We start from the raw sequence: 21,000 nt of genomic DNA on the forward strand, positions 1-21,000 counted from the left end.
TTCTTCGTTGTTATGTTGGCGCTGGTATTACAGAGTGGAGGAGGGATTCTCGCTTTTTACTGAAGTGAGGAGGGGGTTTATCATGGAGAACAATCGCCAAAACCATTTCTGTATTTTTGTGAAAGTTAACGGTGGATGTGGTGCCTCAGTCGCGAGCGCTAAAAGAAGGGGGAAAAGGAAATCATTGTAAATCCATTCTGATCTTTAAAAAAACATTTCCTTTTAACAGGAAAAGCGCCTTTTCTCTTCCCTGACTTTTTAGACATCCTCCCTGTCGCGCTGTGAGGACAGAGCAGCTTTGCTGAAGCTCACCTGAGACTTGCTGTAACCGCGGACAGAGACTTCTCTCTCACCCCTTTCTCCTTTTTGATTTCACAGATAAAAAAGGAACAACTGGGTTTTTATTTTTTAATTCGTTAGCTCTAAACATCCGAGGACTGGAAATCTGGAAATGAAGAGAGATTTTACTATTTTCTGCCGGATTTGGATTGGGATCGCTTGTGTATCAGGTAGGAGTACCCTCTTTTCGGTCATTCCTCATTTGTAACACCCTAAACTTTCAGCTATTTCTGCGTTATAATTAATCTGTTATTATACCAACTGTCGAAGTTTTTTTTTACAGAGATGTGAGAGAAAATGTATTTGCAACACACAAGTTAGTTTTCAAAGAAAATGCATAGAAGCCCAGCCAAAGAAAGCTGTCGACTTTGTGTATGTGTGGGATTTATAATCTCATTCATTTATTCTATGTATAAATGTAATATAAGGTAGATGCTGTATCTTCGGGAGCCAGTATCATCGTTGTTGTGGTTTGGTTGGTTAATGGAACAGACCGGCAATTACGATGGGTCCAAGTCATACAAAGGTCTCTTTCCTAATACACGTGAAATACAAAGAAAGAATCGTAGTTAATATTTCGGAACTCTATACATTGTTTTTTAATCAATTAATATTGAAACTGTTCATATAACTAATTTCTTTGGCTATGAATGGAATTCACTTATTCACTCGATATAAATTCAATAGGCTTATGGAACTAACAGACCTGTCTCCGCAAATAAAGTGATGCTTGTAAAAGTATTTTCCCATATTTCGCGTAGTAAACAGCCCTCGATTACGCTACATTTTGCACGGAATGTATTTGACAGGTTGAAACAGGTTGTTTACGTCAGAAATACGAGCTGTTTTCGTGGGCCTTTGTAACAGTACATTACGGTTTACTAAATAATTTAAAATTCTCGAAAGTCGCAGGTTTAAGTAAAAATAAACAACGAGGATAAGCGTTAAAAACTCTGAACATTCCGATTACAAAAATAATTATAGAGGAGGAATACTATTGTAGAGTTGAAACGTCTTTAAAATCTATGCGACAGAAGAGAATCTTCTGTGATGATGCGTAACGCTACTGGATGAAATAGTGAGAAAGATTAACTTTCAATTGTGTCAGACTATTCGTTTTTGAACAGTTCTCAAAAGTATATTATTCACTAAACTGATAGTGTTACAATGATATATCATGAAAAAATAATAGCTACATAAGTGTAGTTTAATGATCCGACAGTTACATTAATAATACGGAGCTGCAGCTATTCATCTCCAAAAGAGTACAGGAGGAGTAACTTAAATATCAGCTGAAGTGACAGTATCTGGGATCCGCGCCACTGCCTTGATGATCCAAGGAAAACGATTAATTGATCAGAGAACGCAGACAACGCCTTACAATTTCACATGCAGTAGTATTACCAACCGCAAGGGGGAGACCCTACAGTATGTTATCATACCGTCACGCCACAGCAACTTCTATAGCATCCGTCCTGAAGGATGCTTATAACGGGATTTTCATTTTCAGATGCTACAAAACTTTGAGTATGATGTGAAACTACATGGTATACAAATCCCCATGCTCCTCATTTAGATGTGATGTAGTGTAATACAAAGACTTTTACATTTTTGGTTCAAAATGTATTTTTGTCTCATGACAGTAACAAGGCCGCTCCACTTGAAACCTGCATTTTACGTGTTTTTAGTTTAATCAAAGTGTTTACAATGACTTGTGAAATGGCTCCATGTATGACCTGGCAGACGTTTCAGAGCAGTTGCAAAACTGAGTCCGAGTAATTTTAGACAGCGCAGCGCAGTCTCAGTGGATGAATAATAGATGAGAGTTTGGAGAAGTTTTCACGCGCGGCCAAAGAATTTCACAAGCGCAGGATGTGTTGTATCACAGTTTTAATAAGTGCATTGTATGCTTTCCTCAAGGTGATTGGTTTTGAATGGTGAAACCTGTCAAAGTTGAAGGGGAACAGCCACGCATTTTACATAGGCCACTCACTCGTTCAGATGGAAATCGAATCCTATGTTTTACTCTTGTTTTTTTAATAACTGAGTATCGCTTATACCTTGTAAGCTGGCAGTCAGACTACTATATGGAAATTACCCAGAAGTCTCCATATCCTTGATTATACCGGTTTCATTTGTTAGAGAGACGCAATGGATTAATTATGTTTTTTACATAATGCAAATATTTTTTCCTTGTTCTGGTCATGAGAAGACATGGTGGCTTCTGCCTCATTTGCAGAGTTTACATTCACTTAAATGTTATACAGGGACGTTTGCCTTATGTCATTTGTATAGAAGGAACGCAACTGAGCTCATGCGACGTGTCCTATAGTTACCTCAGCACATTTGTGAGCAACCTAACGTATTTGTAAGACAACAACACATAAAAACAATATTTGTTTTATTAGTATTTGCCTATATCAACTCTACAAGAAGATTATTGAAGCTTTTATTGTCTTTGTGCGGAGTTACCATCGAAAGAAGAACATTTTCCCTTTTCACTTAAAAACTCTGCCGCTTGGCCTCCTTTTTGAAAAAAGGATTTTGTTGTTCAAGGCATTTGGCAAGACATAAAACAGTCTCCTCACTCTTCTCAAAAAATATCCAGCAATTTCTAAATGGGATCCTCTGGGAAAGGAAGTTGCATGGATTTTGGAATACTTGCCTTTATTTTTACTATTTGTCTTCAAAACACTGAAATGTGATATGCGAAGTGTAGCATTAAAACTTGTAGATTCTTGCACTATATTGATGCTATTGTCAAGGGTGACTGTGGATTATGGTAACTTTTTGATGAGTTAAAGATGAGTTATATAAGTAATGCTATTCTTGTATGATGAGATTTCCAGTTTCTTTTTTAAAAAACATGAATCTCTTTTACAGATGAAACAAGTCGTATGACTCCTAAAAAGTTCCTTCTTGAAAGCAATAAAAATCTGTTTATCTGTGTATTTAAAGTATTTGACTTCAGCTTTCCGAAACTATTCTTCAAACCTCACTGTTGTATGGCCAATGTACAGCAAGACGTGAACGACAATTTTTTTAATGCTCTTTATATTTAAAGTAGTGATGAAAACAGACATTTTAAGTAGTTGTGATAATATTAGGTTAAGTTTTTAAAAAAGGAGGCTCCTGCTTGAACATCCATTTTCTAACCAATTCTGGGTCACTGGAGCCTATCCCAGCATGCAACAGTCAAAAGGCAGGGTACATCCTGGACAGGACACGAGTCCATCACAGGGCAGACAGACACAAACACGGACACGCACACATTCACACCAGATCCATTTAGCTTTTCAATATGTGATAAGTGTGAGGTAAACCTGCGCACCCAGAGGAAAACCATGCAAACCCAGGGAGAACATACACACTCCACACAGATAGCACCCAAGGCCCAGAAGAGGACTCTCATTATTTTTATGGGATAATGTGGGGATTTGGGAAGAGTGTTGGTAGTGCCTACTCTAGCCTGGCTGGAAGAAACCGAAAGCCAAAACTTCTGTTCTGATATTTTCTTCAGTGTTCTCAATTCTTGCCCTGCAGAAAGCTAGGATGTGTTCTATGTGGCTGAAGATTGAAGAAATACAGTAAGTGTGACAGATTTTGTAACTCCTTTAGCTGTGAATCAACTAAAACTCAGATGTCGGGTTTGGGATCAGCATTGTGGGGAGCCTGATGGACAAGACATGTCTGAAGTTTTATTGCTGAATAAAACACTAAAGAAAATATGTGGGAGCAGGGGATGAATTCATATTATTACTCTTTGTCCAAGCTGAGTTTGGATTGCAAAGAACCATGGGTAATGGTCATGAGAAAAGCTGATTATGAGTTTTACTAGATCAGAAGAAACTATCTATTTTTACAGGAATCCTGGTGGTATCTCTTTATATCCCAATCTCTAAGATAATATCCAGTACTATCCAGTACTGTCACATTCTGATCTTAGATGTGACGAGGACTTTTTTTACTTGGAATTGTTTCGTGCTGTTATGATCATTGGAGAAAAGATCTGTTGCACAAATGTTGTTAACAACAACAGACAGACACATTTTCCCAGCTTTTGTTTAACCATTACTTCTCCCCCCGGAAGAGAGAGGAAGCAGGAGCAGTTTTCCAGGGGACTCTGCTTCATTTTCAGATGTGAAGTGGGTTTGTGGTTTCCGCAGTTAAACTTGAAAGATACAAAATGGAGGATCTTTTTTGAAGTCTAATGCTTGGTTACAGCTGAAGTTCCTTTAAGGTTGCATAACCTGGCTTTTCATCACTTCTGATTCTGGTCTCTTTTTTCTTCCAACAATGTTTATTGAAGTTTGTAAAGCAAAGCACATCTAACAAATCCTCCAGATACTGTATAGGCACAAATCCTCCAGCTGTAATTGGGTCTTTGTGGGGGAGTCTGTATTTGGCTTTTTAGAAGGGACAAGTGTCACATGAAAATTGTATCAGTAACAGAAATCTGATCTAACTTTAGGGAGTGACAATACACTCTGTATAGGGATAAGGGCTAGACCTGAGAAGAATAACATCAGTACAGGTAAAAATATTTTTTAGTCATAATTTGTTGCCTAATTTTGTTATTGCAAGTATTGCTGTGCACCAGTAAAAATGAAAACATTCAAGGACACTTTAAAATAGCAGATGGGTTCCCTCTGCCTAATTAGTTCCTGATGTATTTGAAACATGGTGTGGTAACAATAACTGAAAGCAGATCATATCCTAAATTGATAATTAAAAGATAGGGGCTATGGTCCTGATAAATTAAAAAAAGATTAGCGGACACTAGCAGTGTAATACCTAAATGGATAGGGACCTTTAAAGGATCTCAGCTTCAAGATTGTACTTAAAACCATACATCTCTTTAGTATCCAATTTATGAATTTGACAAAATATCTAATTAGTTCAGTTAAATATGACATACTTGTCCTTATTTGCCTCACCCTGCCACTGAATTAGATGGTCTAATAGTCTGAGACCAAACACGTATTCGGGTTATAAAATAGCCTTGTCACTTTCCTGGATCCTGAGGCTTAATTTGCTCTGCCCTGGTTCCACAGCATGCGTCTGAGCTTCAGGAACTAAACTGAAACAACAAGAGTAACTATGATGAACATGCTTTACGGTTCAAGATCAGGCATAACTACATTAAGTTGTCGACACTAGTATGCAAAGATAGGTAATCTGCTGAATCCAGGAACTGTTAAAAGAGCATGTGAATACACATGAAGAATTTATTGTTTTCATATTGATTTATGTACATAACGTGCTTGATGACAGAGAGGCTATAACAAAAATGGATAAATGTGGAACCAATAATTTAATTATGCTATAACTTGTTACATATGGTTCCAGATAATTAAACATGTATATGTCTTTTGCTGCTCCACTGCAGATGTGTGCAGGATGAAGGCACAGTGCTAAAGTAATAAATTGCTGTTAAACTTGTTAAGTGAACTTCCACGGAAATGTGGACACAGGTTTTTTAGGCAGCTGTTGTTGTAAGTTTTCGCAGGTTTTGTCAATTAAATTAAAACACTGCTTAACTTGCCAAATACATTAACCACTGTGTGGGCCACTGCACCCCTCGATGGGGAAAGAAATGATTTTTTTCCAGTCTGTCCCCACTAGAATCATTATCTTTGCAAAGTGGCAAGGTTCTTTTTCAAAAGGCTGCACTCCTGCTGCACAGTTATTGCATTACTGTCTAACTGAACAGTTAGGTTAACGTGCTTTTACTGGTCCTTTAGTCTTGAACAACGAACTCTACGAGAAAGCTGAGAACAGGAGACAAAGGCAGTTCCCTGGCTTTTTTGAAGAAATGGCTGGGTGAGATCCTTGGTTCAATTAATTACTACATACCCAGCAAACTCGATGGGCTCGTCTCGTTCTAATTTTCCTGTGCTGGCTCCAGCTGCACACGGATCAAAGCTCTCGTTGCTTGTACATGGGAGCTGAATTAGGTGCCTGTTTTGCCATAAACCCCAGTGGCAGGTATATAAAAACCCAAAAGGCTTGTAGCCCTGAGTGTAGCTGGGCGTGTGGGGCTGGGAATGTCCACAGTAGAGTGACAGGTGGACCCGTTGTGTACTGGCCAGGGCTGAGGCCTGCTGTGAGGTGTTGGACATGTGCGGCCCTTCTTTTAAAGCCTGCATAATTGAAGCCCCCGAGGAAGAGCTTGCAGACTGCTGCTTAATTTCTGGTTTCCTGTCCGTGAGCTTAAGAAACCACGCGCTGCTGGCAAATTCACCTTCAGTGCGGCCAATTAATGAGAGCGCAAGAGGCAGTGACTGGGGAAAAGCCAACTGTGGCACTTAGTCGGGGCGCTAATTAATTTTGAAAAGTTTCTCCTTAGACAATTTAGTGGTAAATGATTTAAGCATTCCAGAAATACAGCAAGGATTCCCAGCATGGGGAACCTCTTCCCTTCTGACTGGGAATCCTAACGGTAGCATCAACAGATGTTGCACTCGGAGACATTCAGGCTGACCATTCTTATTTCTTGCACGTTTGTGTAGTCTTAGTCATGCATTCACAGTAAGAGCATGGCATGCATGTTTCTGGTAAATAAGACAAAAATAACAAAACATGCATTGAAATAGACTGAATTTGCCAATGGATGAATTCTTCTGAATCCGTTTTTTTTTTTTAAATGTTGTTTTGCCTTAATGCTCTTATCAAAGCCCTCTCCTCCAGCTGGGTCTGCATTTCAGGGCTGCTATGAAGTAAAACACTTTTGCAATTTGTATAGAATTTGTTGTATGGAATTTGCTCTTCAGTTTTCTTTACACTATAGTGCCTGAGCGCCAGGAGCTCATAATCCAAACATCTGTACCTCCAAGACCAGAAAATAATTTATTCACAGTTACTTTCCTGGGTCAGGAGAAAATCATATTAGTCAATAACAGAGGTGTTAATAATAATATAATCAGTGATAAAGTCATTGTGCAGTATTGATTCTCATTAGTGAAAACGCATAACTGTATGTTAAAAAATACTGTTTCAAAAAATGTTCTATTAAAACTGACTGTCATGCATTTTACTCTTACTATGTACTATGTACTATATATCCAGACATCCCCAGATCATTTGACTTTAATAACAGAACTCTTTAATAACTGTATTACAGATTCATAGTGTGATGTACTAGCAACTGAAGGTCTTGCCAAAGGTCTCTCACAGTCTGGCATGTTAATCTGATGACTAGATAAAGAAAGTGAAGAGGTCTGTGCAGTCATTTATATTTCTTTGCATTTAAGGCTGTTTTGTACATAGTGTGGACTTCCTGCATGGGATCTTTTTAGACGTCTGTAACAGTTTTTGCAAGAACTTTAATAATAGCCCTTGTCCACTGATAATTAAGTTGCCACAGTTTCAAAAAGCGTTGCTTCCAATTTTCTGAAACTAATTGTCTGGCTGTGTCAAGTCTATCAAGAGAGTAGAAATGGCAAAAAGAAAAAATAATTTCTAAGGAAATTGTAAAAAAAATTCACATCAGCTGGAGTCAATTTAGAGATTGAAAAAGTGGACCAAAAAGCTTTCATTGTCCTGTGAGAAGATTTTGGGCCTTCATCTCTGAGTGTGTCCCTTCTTGACTGGATAGGCTTATTGTCAGAAGGTTCTGTGTTTCCAGTCTTAGGATGTCTATTTCATTTCAAGTATTATTTTCATTATCCCTGTGTCTGTAGTCTCTTCTGTCCATTGTTTCATCATTTAAAACAGAAGAGCTGTAATAAATCACAGCAGTATGATACTAGGAGCCTATGCTGCTTTGGGATGTGCTGGAATGTGCTTTTTGTATTTATTAGGTGCAGGGTAGCCTTTAAACCTCAGAATAACAACCTCAAGCACATCTCATAGGAGGTGTTTTCTGTACCCCATAGTCTCGCTGCAAGAGGGAGAAACAGAATACAGGTCACTGTGAGCAGGAATGTGGGTAAATGAGCAGAGTCACACAGGGCCCTTGAGCAGGCTTTGAATGTCAAGGTCGAATCTGATTTAGCCAGATTTCATTTCTAAGGAATCTGCGCACAACATTTTTCTGATTCTGAGAGATTCTGCTGAATTCCGTGAATGGAGGTCATATTTAAGTTGCAATAAAAGAGGAGTAGAGTAAGTGGTCCATTTCTAGCTAACACAAACCATTGTTACAACATTTGCAAATATTGCTGGCAAACTATTTTAGCAAGGCTTTTACACCCTTATGGAGTTTTTAACATGTCAGATATTTTAGACACGAAGCTATAGCCACGTTCCAAAAACCTAAGATGTTTCCCTGTGTGTATATGTTTTAGAATACATTAGCCTGGGATGTTTTATACACTTTATTAAAATGTCAGAGTGTTACAAAATCTCGTGCTGGCAAGTGAAAGTTCCAGCAGCATTGTGTTAGTTATATTTTGGCTGTGTCAACATGGTAAAGAGTATTTTGTCAACAGCTGCTGGAGCTTACAAATTGTCTTTGTCACAATTCTGTACTAAGTTACAACTTTTCGTGATGTTGCCACAAAGTTATGGGGTTAGCAGGGTTTGCCAAGGAGAAAAACTGGTTACCAGGAAGTAACTGTCACTGGGTGCCTGCAGCAGCAGTTGTTGATGAATGCTTTACCTTATAATGTATGTAAGTTGCTTTTGATTAAATGTTCTACTAAGCAGCGTATATTTGTGTGCATTTGTATTATAGTAATCAAATAAAAATGATGCACCTAAAATTGTCAGAGTCACTCCAGTTATACTGTATAGCCTGCCCTGTACTCCAGTGAGCAAAGTGTGGGTTTGTCATATGGTCTCTGGAAGCTGAGGCTCCTTTATGGGTGACGGTTTCAGCCAAGTGGCAACCAGAGTCCTGCCGTTCGGCCACGAGACCCTGTTCTCATTACCCTGCGCTGGAAGTGACCCCTGCATTCTGTGGGTCAGCTTTCCTAAGCTATTAGGTTGTATTTGCAGAGGGACTGCAGAAAAATGAAGAACTCCCAAATCAGCTAAACCATACCACACACAGAAAGTCTGACTGGGGCTTTTGAATAAACTGGAGATCAGGTGCTTCAGTCAACAGTGGGGACGTCAGTTCGGAACACCTCTGGGAGTGAGCAGTGTTTCCACAGTGGTGGTCTGCTCACGGCAGGAACGCCCGTGGAGAAATATAGACTCTGACAGAAGGCCTCTGTCAACACAAAAAAAGCGCAACTATCTGAGCCGTGCAGGTTCAAGCATCTTTTTTTAATGACTGAATTAAGCATCTGTGTCCGTCTTAAATATGTTTTATAATGAGCCCCATATTGTGACCCCTGACTTCTTCTCTCTCCATAAAAACACTGTCCTAATGATCGTAGCTTACTTCATTTTCTGAAAAATGGGTGATAATTCTTAGTTCTGACCACAAATCTAGTCTCAAATGGCAAACCTTCCTTGCCTTTGAAAGCTTTAATCACAAGCCTAAGGAAGTGAGTTAGCACAATGTTTTTTGTGTTCAGTCTTGTTACACATAAGCTCTCTGTTAGTTGTATTTGTAAATGTGTCCTGACTGATCCTTGGAAAGCACCAGTTGTCTTTTTCACAGGCTGAGATATACATGGATGAAATATCATCTTGCAAAAATTAAAACCAGAGTTTGGGAGAGTTTCTGTCACTAACTTCATGTTGTCCAAACATTGAATTATGTTACATTCCATATCATATGGATATTTCTTTAACATAATTCAAATACACTTAAAAATGTATGACCTAACAATGAAACATTGATAAAACTATTTATATATTGCTTGATATCTCTGTTTTTTTTTCTTAAGATAATATATTGAATTTAATCTTTCTTCTGGCCAATAAAGCATCCAGACTGTACTCATCGTGGTTAGAAAAAGAAAAATACAGCTGCAGATTTTAAATAAAATCAGTCACTTCAATTTGTCGATAACTTCCTCTGGCCTTCGCCTTCACCAAATAGAGCAAAGCTGTGTTTTGTGTTACAGTAATGAAGTGATGAAAAGCAAACTCAGGGGACTTGTTGCAGTCAAGATGTTCTCTGTCTGTTAGGTACAACGCCACCTTCGCGTCAGTCAGATGGAATACAGACACGGATGTTTTTAGAAAACCACATATTGTCTCATGAACCATTTTGTGTGTGTCTGTTTTGTATATTTTGTCTCTTTGCATTTCTGTCAAGGACTGACTTCTGTGAAGGCAGTAAACATTCATGGTGTTCTCTACAGGCTATAGCGAAACTGCGCTTAAATAAAGACAGGCCTGACTGATACAGGCCCTTCGAAGAGCAAAATACAACTCGTGTGCCGTGGGGAATTTTGGACAGGATTGCAAATTGACTGCATTAGCTGTGTAGGAATCCTGGGAGTTATCAACTGACAATTCCAGTTATCTACCATGTAACTGTGCAAAGAAGAATGACACATCTGAGGAATGCTGATATACCATTTGGGTTCAATGTAACCTATTGTAAGAAAAAAAATTGAAAGATGTCTGAATGGGTTGTTATTATTATTGATAGTCATTCGTAGTCCGTGACTAAGAAATGTGCATAAGAAATTGCTTTACAAAATTAAAATGGCTGTGTTTGTGTCTGTCATAAGTAATTTTTTAATGGCAATAAAAAAGTAATAGATCTGGGTTTAATTATATGCGTCATTCAATTTTGGGATAAGTCTTTATTCTGAAGCCTTAAATGTATTTATAGACTGTTTTAATTGATGGATGTCTGTGCATGTACTGTACCTGGTGCCTCAGGAAAGTCAGTATACGAATGCTTGGCCACAGCAATGTGTACTGACTTGCCTTTATCAACACGGCAATCCATAAAGTGAAGCTACGTCACAGGCACAGAATTACCTTAAACCAGGTTCCAAAATGACTAAGCCAAAATCAGTCATCTCGGATGTTAAAGGAGTGGCTTTTAAAATGATTTCATTTGGTGGGACATATTTGCAACAGTACAGGCCTCAGTCATTGAGTGGATAAAAGCCTGTGGAGCCTCTTCTTTTCTTGGTAGTGCTTATACCGGCTCCACTTGTGGTGGAGGAGTAATTTTATTCCACCCTCAGTCTTTGTTCTTGTCTTCACATGAGCATTTACAGGTTAGACCACTGTGACGGTGAACACGATATTTCAGGGGGTGATAATGGAAGTATGGCAGGAGGATTAGAAGGCAAAGCTTTTCATAAACGAAAGTCATACAGTATGTCAAGTCAAGTCTGATAAAGACATTGCAGATACTCTTCTTACTGATAAAGCCGTAAATGAGAGTAAATAAAACAGAACATGTCACAACAAGAGCATAATCTTCCGAATCCAGTGTGTTCTAGTCCCTCACAGTGCAGACATACCACCCATCCAGCTGATTTGTTAGCCGAGAGCTCAGCCAATGGGAGTCGAGGTCCAAAGCAGCTGGAGAGCTGGACAGCTGTCCAGCTAGACCAAGGGACATATCTGTGCAGATAGACCAAGGGACATATCTGTACAGATAGACCAACAGACACATCTGTGCAGATAGACCAACAGACACAGTTTGGTCCAAACAGCATTATTATTTTATTCTTTATGTATTATTTGATTGGAGATAAGAAAATAGACATTGCCAATGTAGAATGTATAGAGTTCTAGTGTAGTTTTTAACCTGTTCATATTCAATACGTTCTGAACTCAGTTGTGCTGCGACTGAACTTTTGTACTAGAAAAAATCACCAAGAGCTGGAACAGTAAACCCTTCTTTCCTTTACAAGTTTCCTGAAGCAGCTACACGATCTTATACTGTCTTCTTCTGTTTGTAGGGCTAGTACTGTATATCATATTGAGCAGGCCTCAGCCATCTTGTCTACTGCAGCTCAGAGCCTCACGCAGGTGGCCCGCTCTAGGAATCGGCCACCTCTGGTGATGGAAGAGGGCTTGAGGGCTTGAGTGGTAAGGTGGTCTCACTGAGGTAGAGGGCCAGGGGGGAAGTTCAGAAGCCTGATCCACTTGGCAGCACAGCTCCTCGGAGAGCTCCGGCCAATACAAATAAGACTGTTGCCTAGATCGGATGAAAGCTGCAAGACGTTTTTTTTTTAAGCTTTTATGAATGAAGCCCAGTCGAAGCCAATAAGAACGAAAACCTTTCCTTCCCTCATCTTCTGCTAATTGCGATTGGTGCTTTTACAACGTATTCTGTTTCCCCACTTCACTTCTGATTAATTCGTGTTAAGAAAAGAAAACGAAGAAAAAATTGCCTGCTGGGAAGCTCAGCCTAGGCTGCAAGAAAGCAGACACCACCGAAAAAAATCTGCGCAGGTGTTCGAAGGCTGCTCACACGTCCTGGGTGAGCCTGGAAGAGGCATGAAGACCGCACTAAAGGAGTGAGCTAGTCAAACAGCATTCACACTGCATGTCCCCTGGACACTGGAAAACAAGATGTGCTGAGGGGGTTAAGCAGGTCTGACTCCTCTGGTCAGTGACACTGCTGGTCCTGGCAGCGAAGGTCAGTGGAGGTTCATGGGAAAGCGAGAGCTGGCAAAGCCAGCGGAAGCCGGCCGTTTCCCCCTCAAACATCCCCCCCCCCCTCCTCCGTCACCTCCCTCCCAGCAGCCGCTCCGCTGGATAATGTTGGCTTTATTTAGCTCTCCTGACAACCTGCAGGACTCCGTGCAATCTGTCTCCCCCTGATAAACAGCCTACCATGTCGTGCAAACAGCCAGAGCCACTCACAATAACACACTAACAAAACAACAGCAAAGCGGCCCTTCGGTGATACTGTATCTGTAATATCGCAATCCCACTCTTTCGTTTTGAGCTTGCATCAATACAATCATTCATTTTTTTTTATGTGATCCGAGCCAAGCGCTAATGATACTGTTGCTAAACCATTCTTTATGGAATTGTAGCCTTTATCGGCAATATATTCCATAAGCCGTAGAATAATTGACCAAACCGTTCTGAAGGTATGCATCTGGGAATTTTAGTTCTGAATTACATTTAGATGGGAGTGCAAAACTCTAGCCAGAACTTTCTGGACTCAAACAATCATTGTCACCTTTGCCAATTGAAGGTTAAATCTTTTTTTTCTTCTTTCTTTCTGTGTTCAAACTTGGCAGCAACTCTGTGCATAAGAAGGTTGGCCCATGACCTGTCCTGGAATTGTTACCGGTACAAGTCATTTGAGCTTACTTGCAGAGGAAATGATTTCTAAATAAATACGATGACATCTCAAAACCAAACACGGCAAATGAAAGCATGAAGATGTCTGTGGGCCCATTGCAGGGGACAGGAAGCTATAGCTGGGATGAGAGGAGGAAATCAGTACAGATGGTCCCACAGACATCCTCACTGTGCATAACTGTGCAGAGACAGGAAAGAGGAAGCTTGAGGCAGGCAAGCAGACATTCACTAGAAAATCCAGTTACTCCTAAATTTCTGTCCAAATCAGATCAACCAAAAGAAAACACTGTCCTTCAGCGATTTCTGGCTCTGCATCCCCGAGAGGAGGGAAACTGGCCTACTCTCTCTGCGTGCGCAGTGCATCCCCCCGATTCCAGTACCCAGCAGCCTCCTCCAGGGGGACTGAGGGCTGCTGACTCCACAAATCCGGGAGGAGGTCTGCTCCATGGCCTGGCTGCCCTCCAGTCACAGGCCGGACACAGGGCTATTTCAGAGCAAGGTGGTGCTGGCTGCGGGCCTCTGCGTGTGACTTCTTGGATGCCGGGGTGTGTGCAAGCTGTTTTGTGCTAGGCCAAGGAAAGGAGAGTTTTTCACATTTCGTAGCTAGGAATGATCCCTTTCCGAGACAAACAGAATCGCACTTTAGCCTTGTTTCTGCCCTTGTCACCTTCATGATGTAAAGTGAAAGATGGACTATCTAAATGTTTACTGTTCGTGAAAACTTGCCAGTGAGGTGATGCTATTGGGAAAAGCTGATGAACAACGAGGAAACACTTTCTATCACTGATAATTTTAGGTTACCATTGTAGGTTTAAATGGTTAGTTCATTTAATATTTCAATTTGTGTATTGTCTGTGGTAGGAAATGTGTTATATCTCAGATGTGTATCTGTTGCTAAATTTTCCTAAACAATCCATGGTAATCAGTGGAGAGAGGCAATATTTACTGTCTCTCGCCGCTCAAAAACTCAGCTTGTGAGTGCAAGTTAGCAACCCACACCAGTGCCCATGCAAGTGGATGCCTCTCTCTCTCACGAAGCAATCATTTGTGAGTCAAAACTACAGAGAGCAAAGGAAATGCCACATGATACTTCTCAGTCTGTGAGGGGAGGAATTGAAGAAGAGTAAATGTTAACAGGAAATTAGCCTGGAAGAGAATATATATATAAATGCCATTGGGTTTCCTGTTACAGAAAGGAAAGAAGTTGCAGGCTGTTCATTTATATGATTGTTCAAGGAACAGTAGGCAAAGCTAACATGCTGTGTTTACAGTTCAGGATATTTATGTGAAGTCTAAATCAAGGTGCTCTTTTTTATGTATTCGACTAGAGATTGGGACGACTTCATCCCCAAAACAGGCCAAGACCTACTTAATATACTTCATTGTTGATCATGATTAAATTCAAAATGGGAATTATGGGTATGTCTTGGTTCAGCAGGAGTTCTGTTTTTCAAGTGTGCGGAGACAGCCCAGAGTGACAAACTGATAGTGTGAGATTCTTAGCTTATTCAGCAAAAGGAGTTCATTATGAACCACACGTTTCCATGTAGTGCCACACGTACTGTTGTGCCAAAAAAGCAATATTAGAAGCAAGTGTTTTTAATGAAGTTTATTGGGAGATCGGAGGAGTTCATTTGGAACAGAAAATGACAGATTGTAAATCGGCAATACATCATTAATCCAAGTGAACCAGAATTTCCCACAGTTTTTTTTTCCTTCTTGTAGTAAAAGCCATGCGTCATGAGCAGGAAATTAACCTTCATAAAAGTTACAGAAACCTCAAGAATTTTGAGGGCAGAAAACTATGATGCTCATAGGGGAGCGAAGGCGGTTATACCATTCATATATTTCAAGATGTTAAATAAAATTGACTTGATTTTACACCTTTTATAATTATATCACAAAGCATTTTATATCCAACCTGCAAAGCAATGATAAAATCATTTAACTGTAAAAGACCAACAAGATAGTAGATACTTCGCAAAAAAAAAACATTAGGAAAAGTATGTTTTAAGCTGTAATTTAAAAATGATAGGTGATCCAAAATCTCTAAAATCCTCAGAGGAATATTAAATGTGATATATTACAACTAAATGTCTTGCTCCCCTTAAAATGCCATTTTGATTAAGACACACAGCTGTTCAGAATCTAGATTGGGACTTTCGAGTTGATTTGTTGACTTTAAGTTGATCTGACAGGCCCAGTGGAGTTAGACTATTTGATGCTTTACAGGTCAGCAACCAAATTTTCAAATCAAAAGGACGAGAAAAAGCACAGTGAAACATACATGTGTAGAATAACCATCAAGGGAAGGTTGGTCATTGCTTTGACAGCAGCAGACCTTTGCAGGGTAGTTTCAGGTGACAGCCTGCTACATCTAGTTTAATGGTACAAATGAAAAACAATTCAACAAAGGAAAGTCTCTCGCTTTTCGGCTGTCTGAAAAAATGCTCTGCCTCGAGTTATTTTTTTTGTAGAGGGAGCAAACGTAACATCCTGAAAAGTTGCTTGAAGAACATCTGGAGACTACATGCAAAATGCCAAGTTTGAAGAAGAACATCACTGATTGTCTTCAAAGACACACACAGTGTCTGGAAAAGCAACACAAGCTGAGCTTTCACCAATAGCACACAAACCGTTCACAGCCACGGTCCTCACTTTCAGATGTGCCAAAGAGCAAAAGATGTGGTCTGCGCCATTATCTTTATTGTCTAGATGTTTTGTTAAACCTCTTAAGTTTCATTGAAAAAAAAAAAACTTGGATAGTTTGGCTTTTGTTTTTGCTTGCATTTACTTGAAGTTTTTTTCCCCAACATAATCCTGGATGCCAGCTAGTTCAAAGATAATGCCGTTTGAGGTTTGGAAAAGAAATCTGCCTTTGCTTTATCTGTCTTAATGGGATTTCTCCATGAATTTGTCTCTAATTCCTATATTTTTTTACTCTTCTTTAATAAACATTTTCCTTCATGGGAGATGTTGTGTCTGGCTTCTAAAGACCACATGTTTGGCTGAAGGTTGAGGCTTTTTTTGTGCTTGTTCTGGGAGCTGAAAAGCTGTTATTTATGTTAAAAAAAAATTAAACGAATTGTGTCCTTGGCAACCACCAGTACTGATGCCAAATTTTTTCTATGCAATAGCAAATATATACTGTATATACTCTGTTAATTAAAATGCAAAGTTCAACATTTGTACTAAGCCCCTCTGTCAGGGACTGAAACTTCATCTTCCTACTGGACATTGAATTATAGATATGAAAAAAAATCCATTAGGCATCCTTATCTTTTTTTAAGCTTGTAGGACACTTTGTTTGATTTATGTTGACTAGATAATTTAATCAGAGGTGCAGTCAAAGCAGTATAATAATTTTCACACTGAGCATAGCTTCTCCAGATGGATTCCTTCATCATCTTTAGCTTTACAGGTGACTAGTGATAGCTGGAAGCAGAAAGAGATTTATTTAAAACAGACTTTTATCTATTTAATGCAGGCAATATCAAGACAACTGTCTATAGGGTCAATCAGTTTCTATTTTTTCACTATTTAATAACCTAAACTGTGTGATCATATGTTAATTTGATATACAATTATCTTTTTGATAGCTAGATAAACTAATCTCCTTTACTCCAACACCAATCAATCAGAAAAAAAAATGTGCAAGACTGAAGCTTGATCCATTCTATAACTTCAAGACAAACACATTTCTGGATATTGTAAGCTAACATTTTTTTCACTGTGAAATTCAAATAAATGTATTCCCTTCCTCTTTCTTTTTTTAATTTTGAATTGCAAATGATCATTTACTATACTGACCCAGTTATGAATGTGCAGTTGTTTTGAATCCTGCTTCTCTGGGAGCAGCTTCGACTCATGTGAGAATGAGACACTTAGACATGCTCCTCCAATGTGGCCTCTCTACAGCCATTTGTCATTTTGCATGCTTCAAGCTCCAAAATGCATGACAGTAGAGTTAGTGCTGATTGGAGGAACTGCCTATCTGTCAATGACATCACTGCAAGCCTACAGTCCTCCAGGCCTTACAGAGTTACGGTTTGCCAGCCCTGCCACAGAGTGATGCCACCTGTGGAATTCAGGTCACAGTCATCTAGTCTCATGACTCGGGCACCCCATTCCTTTTTTATCAGTGCAATGTACAGTATACAAGAGCCCAAAAATAGCAAAACCTCAAAAAAACCAAACTGCCATGCACGTCTTCATCAATTACCTGCACTGGTGAGGTCCACACAGTACTATTTTTTTTAAATATCTGTATTCTTCTTCCTCAGAGATTTGAAGTTCAAAGAGACTTTAAAGACAGTAATTAAAGAGAAAACTTTAAAGCACTTTGAAATAAAACATTCAGCAAATCAAGGCCGATACTTCTTCTAAAATAAAATCTTTTGAGGAAGGCAGAAAACAAAGAGTTAATTGAGATTGCTCCTTTGTACAGTTACAGCAGAATTATACTGGAACTAATCACTTTTGAGCTTGCAACCCAGTACTATCATTTAGGCATAAAACCAACGTACCGCTGAGTATAAACGTCACAAGCTAGATTTAAAATTACTGCAGAAATGTCCAACATTTGAAAAACAACTTCCTTTTTATTCTTTTTCACATGTTAATGTTCCTAAATTAGGTATCACATTTCTCAAAGAAAACAAAACAAATGAATTTCTTCCAGGCTTAAAAAACTCAGTCTCAAACCAAATAACTTTGTGAAGTACTCTTTGCATATTAAAAATCAATGTATTTTTTTATTAAATCAAAAAGACATTAACAGACTGGTTCCAGCAGCGTCCACTGTTGGCTATCCAATGTTGTTAGGAGGTTGAATTAATATTAGCATAGTCTTGCTCTATAAATTGTATGATTGTATGAAGTCGTGTAAGAAGATTCAACCACTGTAATGTAATACCAGGATATTTAGCTTTTGGGAAGCAAAATCTCAAAGTGAAATTTTGTCACCATATTCATCAGGAACTTTGCAGACTTATAAAAGGCTTAACTCTTTACTTAAAGCATAGCAGTTTCAAAAACAATATTTGATCATCAGTTTCCACAGATACTGCTGAATGAGAAAATTACATTTGTCTTAAGCAGTGTGGATTTCCAAGAAAATTTCTGAATCTGATGAAATGCAATTCTGCCCATATTATGCACACAAAAAGACAGCTATCCCTCCCAAAAATGATCTCAGTTGCTGTTAACCTCTTGCCTAAGGGCGTTTTCTCATAGTGTATAGATCGTAAGGGATACACTTTATAGATGTATGATTCTTCACAGACACACTGGATGAACCTTTGCTTGCAATTATAGAATAATATATAGATATGTCTTTCTTAAGTATCCTTGTTAAATGTGAAATTGCCCATAGTCCCATTGCTGGAACTGAGCCCATTTATTTTTCTTACCATACAATCAGCAATCTGTGCTGTACAGGAAGTCCTTACAAAACCATGACAACATCACAAGAGTCAGGCCCTGAAAGTTACCCTTGATTCGGCCTCTCTGGAGGATGGGGTGGGGAGTACCTATGCCTACTGCATCACATCATAACTTTGACTCGCCTGGATTCATTTAAACAACTGAGCTCAGAAAACAGCATATTTTCAGGAAACGGCTTCACACTTAACACAGGTTCGAACAATAGAAAATCGGTCCCCGATGACTACTAAATGTCTCATTCTCATTTCTCTATGTTAAAAACTTTAACCCTCTTCTTACCAAATGCATGAAGACTTATGAGCATCAGAATTCAAACTTTTGTGCATGTTTGAGCTGTTAACTGTTTTTACTTTGCTACCTAGTAATACTTATCCAGATCCCTCTGTACTCCCTACGTAAGTAAAGCTTCTGTGTTCTTGATGGCATAGTTTAGGACCCAATGCAGACAGTATAAAGGAAGTAACTTGAAAATGACAACAGGGAAAAGACAATGAGGATCAGAATGGGATGACAGACAGGGGGGGCGTGACGACGGTGATCCGGTGCTCGGGGGGCGTGGCGCAGGCGAACAAGTCCCAACAGTCCATAAAGGGAATCCGGGGTGCAGGCCAGGGTCCAGGTGCCAGGAGAACCATCCAAAACAGACAAGGTTAAAATCCGGAACGGGATCCGGAACAGGAACAGGAAGTTAAAAACAGGATAACAAGGCCAGGCGCTCCGAGCCCCGGACTCAGACGGTCAGGACACCGGGGAATAAGACCAGCCCTCGGCTACGCGCAACGCCCATCTTCCAATGCTGAGCGAGGAATAGCGGGAGTGCCGGGCTTAAATAATAACAGGCAAAACAGGGGGCAGGTGCACTTAATAAACTAAACTATGAAAGGGTCAGAGCGCCCTTAAGAGGAGGGATGACGATAGTGACAGACGGTATGAAAGCATTACACGGAAAATGTTAATTTCTTTTTTTTTTTTTACATATGTATGTTAGAAACTAGATCATTCACCAGTGGGCTACAGTCAAGCTACTATTATCAAGGTGGTCATTAATATACAGTGAGTGTAAGTGTGTTCATTCAGTCCTGAAAGACAAGGGAAATCACCCTTTTGGAACCAGGAGAGTGTTGACTTGTCCCACAGTGGGAGGACCAGCCTTTTGGCTTTCTGGAATAGCTGAATGCAGAGGAGCCTGTGAGAGGCTTCCATCAAAATCCCACAGAGGGCAGAGTGGCACTGGTCACAGGTTTCAACTAGCGTGAATATCACAGAGGCCGCGCCTTCTGGGGAGGGCTGCCCGTTTCCTGATTTTGAAATTGTGCTTTCCTGTCGATCAATTGTAATGAAAAACAACCAACAAAAAAGTCAGAAAGATGCAATATATAATATAATGACGCGTCAGACTGCATATAATGACAAAACTGCAAGTACACTCTACATTGTAAGAAGCAGTGTTTTCTAAAAATATCAATGAAATGTGGTTTCTTATTGGAGATCCACTATTCATTTGGGCTAAGTTCTAGATTTTCTTTTCGAAGTCCATTTCAGTTCAGTCAAGTTTATTATATTGGAGGCAATAAAGTTCCCCAAATAATCTAAAAATATTGTAAACCTAATATTTACAAGGTATGCTACACCCAATACAAAATTTTATATTTTTTGTCCAAGAGATAATTTGACAGACGGAACCCATCAGTCTCTTTCCATATGTAATCTCTGAAGCATCGGGAGAGCCTATACCAAAATTAATTCAAAAACCTTACATACACAAAAATGTGTTTTAAATAACTCTTTGGGACCCCACCGGGGAGATGATGTAATGGTCGAGGAAATGCAGGCCAGAAATTCTAAACAGCTGGAGGCAAACTCTAATTGGGCAAAATTAATCTCATTTAGGTGCCTTTTTGTCCAGCATTGTGAGTTTGACCTTATATTTGGAGGAAACTGTGGAGCAGAATTAAGGAGAGCTCTGGTTGCAATTGTCTTATAACCCAGCACTGCCTTCACCAAACAAAGACGTCCATTCAGGTAAATATGACCCGTATTTTATCAGACCTAACGTAATGACGTGTTATTCATACCACAGTACTG

The 21,000-nt window shown here is 39.4% G+C and overlaps 1 protein-coding gene across 1 annotated transcript in view; it reads left to right on the forward strand.

The window, feature by feature from the left end:
* Positions 1 to 278: 278 nt before the first annotated feature.
* flt4 (fms related receptor tyrosine kinase 4) overlaps positions 279 to 21,000 on the forward strand; it is a 68,550-nt gene continuing 47,828 nt past the window's right edge. Inside the window, exon 1 of the mRNA XM_088933019.1 lies at positions 279 to 509. Coding sequence (XP_088789145.1) covers positions 452 to 509 — 58 coding nt within the window. The 5' untranslated portion in view covers positions 279 to 451. The remainder of the gene's footprint in view (positions 510 to 21,000) is intronic.

The sequence above is a fragment of the Atractosteus spatula genome, chromosome 14 (assembly GCF_055471065.1).
Source record: "Atractosteus spatula isolate fAtrSpa1 chromosome 14, fAtrSpa1.hap1, whole genome shotgun sequence".
Classification (NCBI taxonomy): Eukaryota; Metazoa; Chordata; class Actinopteri; order Semionotiformes; family Lepisosteidae; genus Atractosteus; species Atractosteus spatula.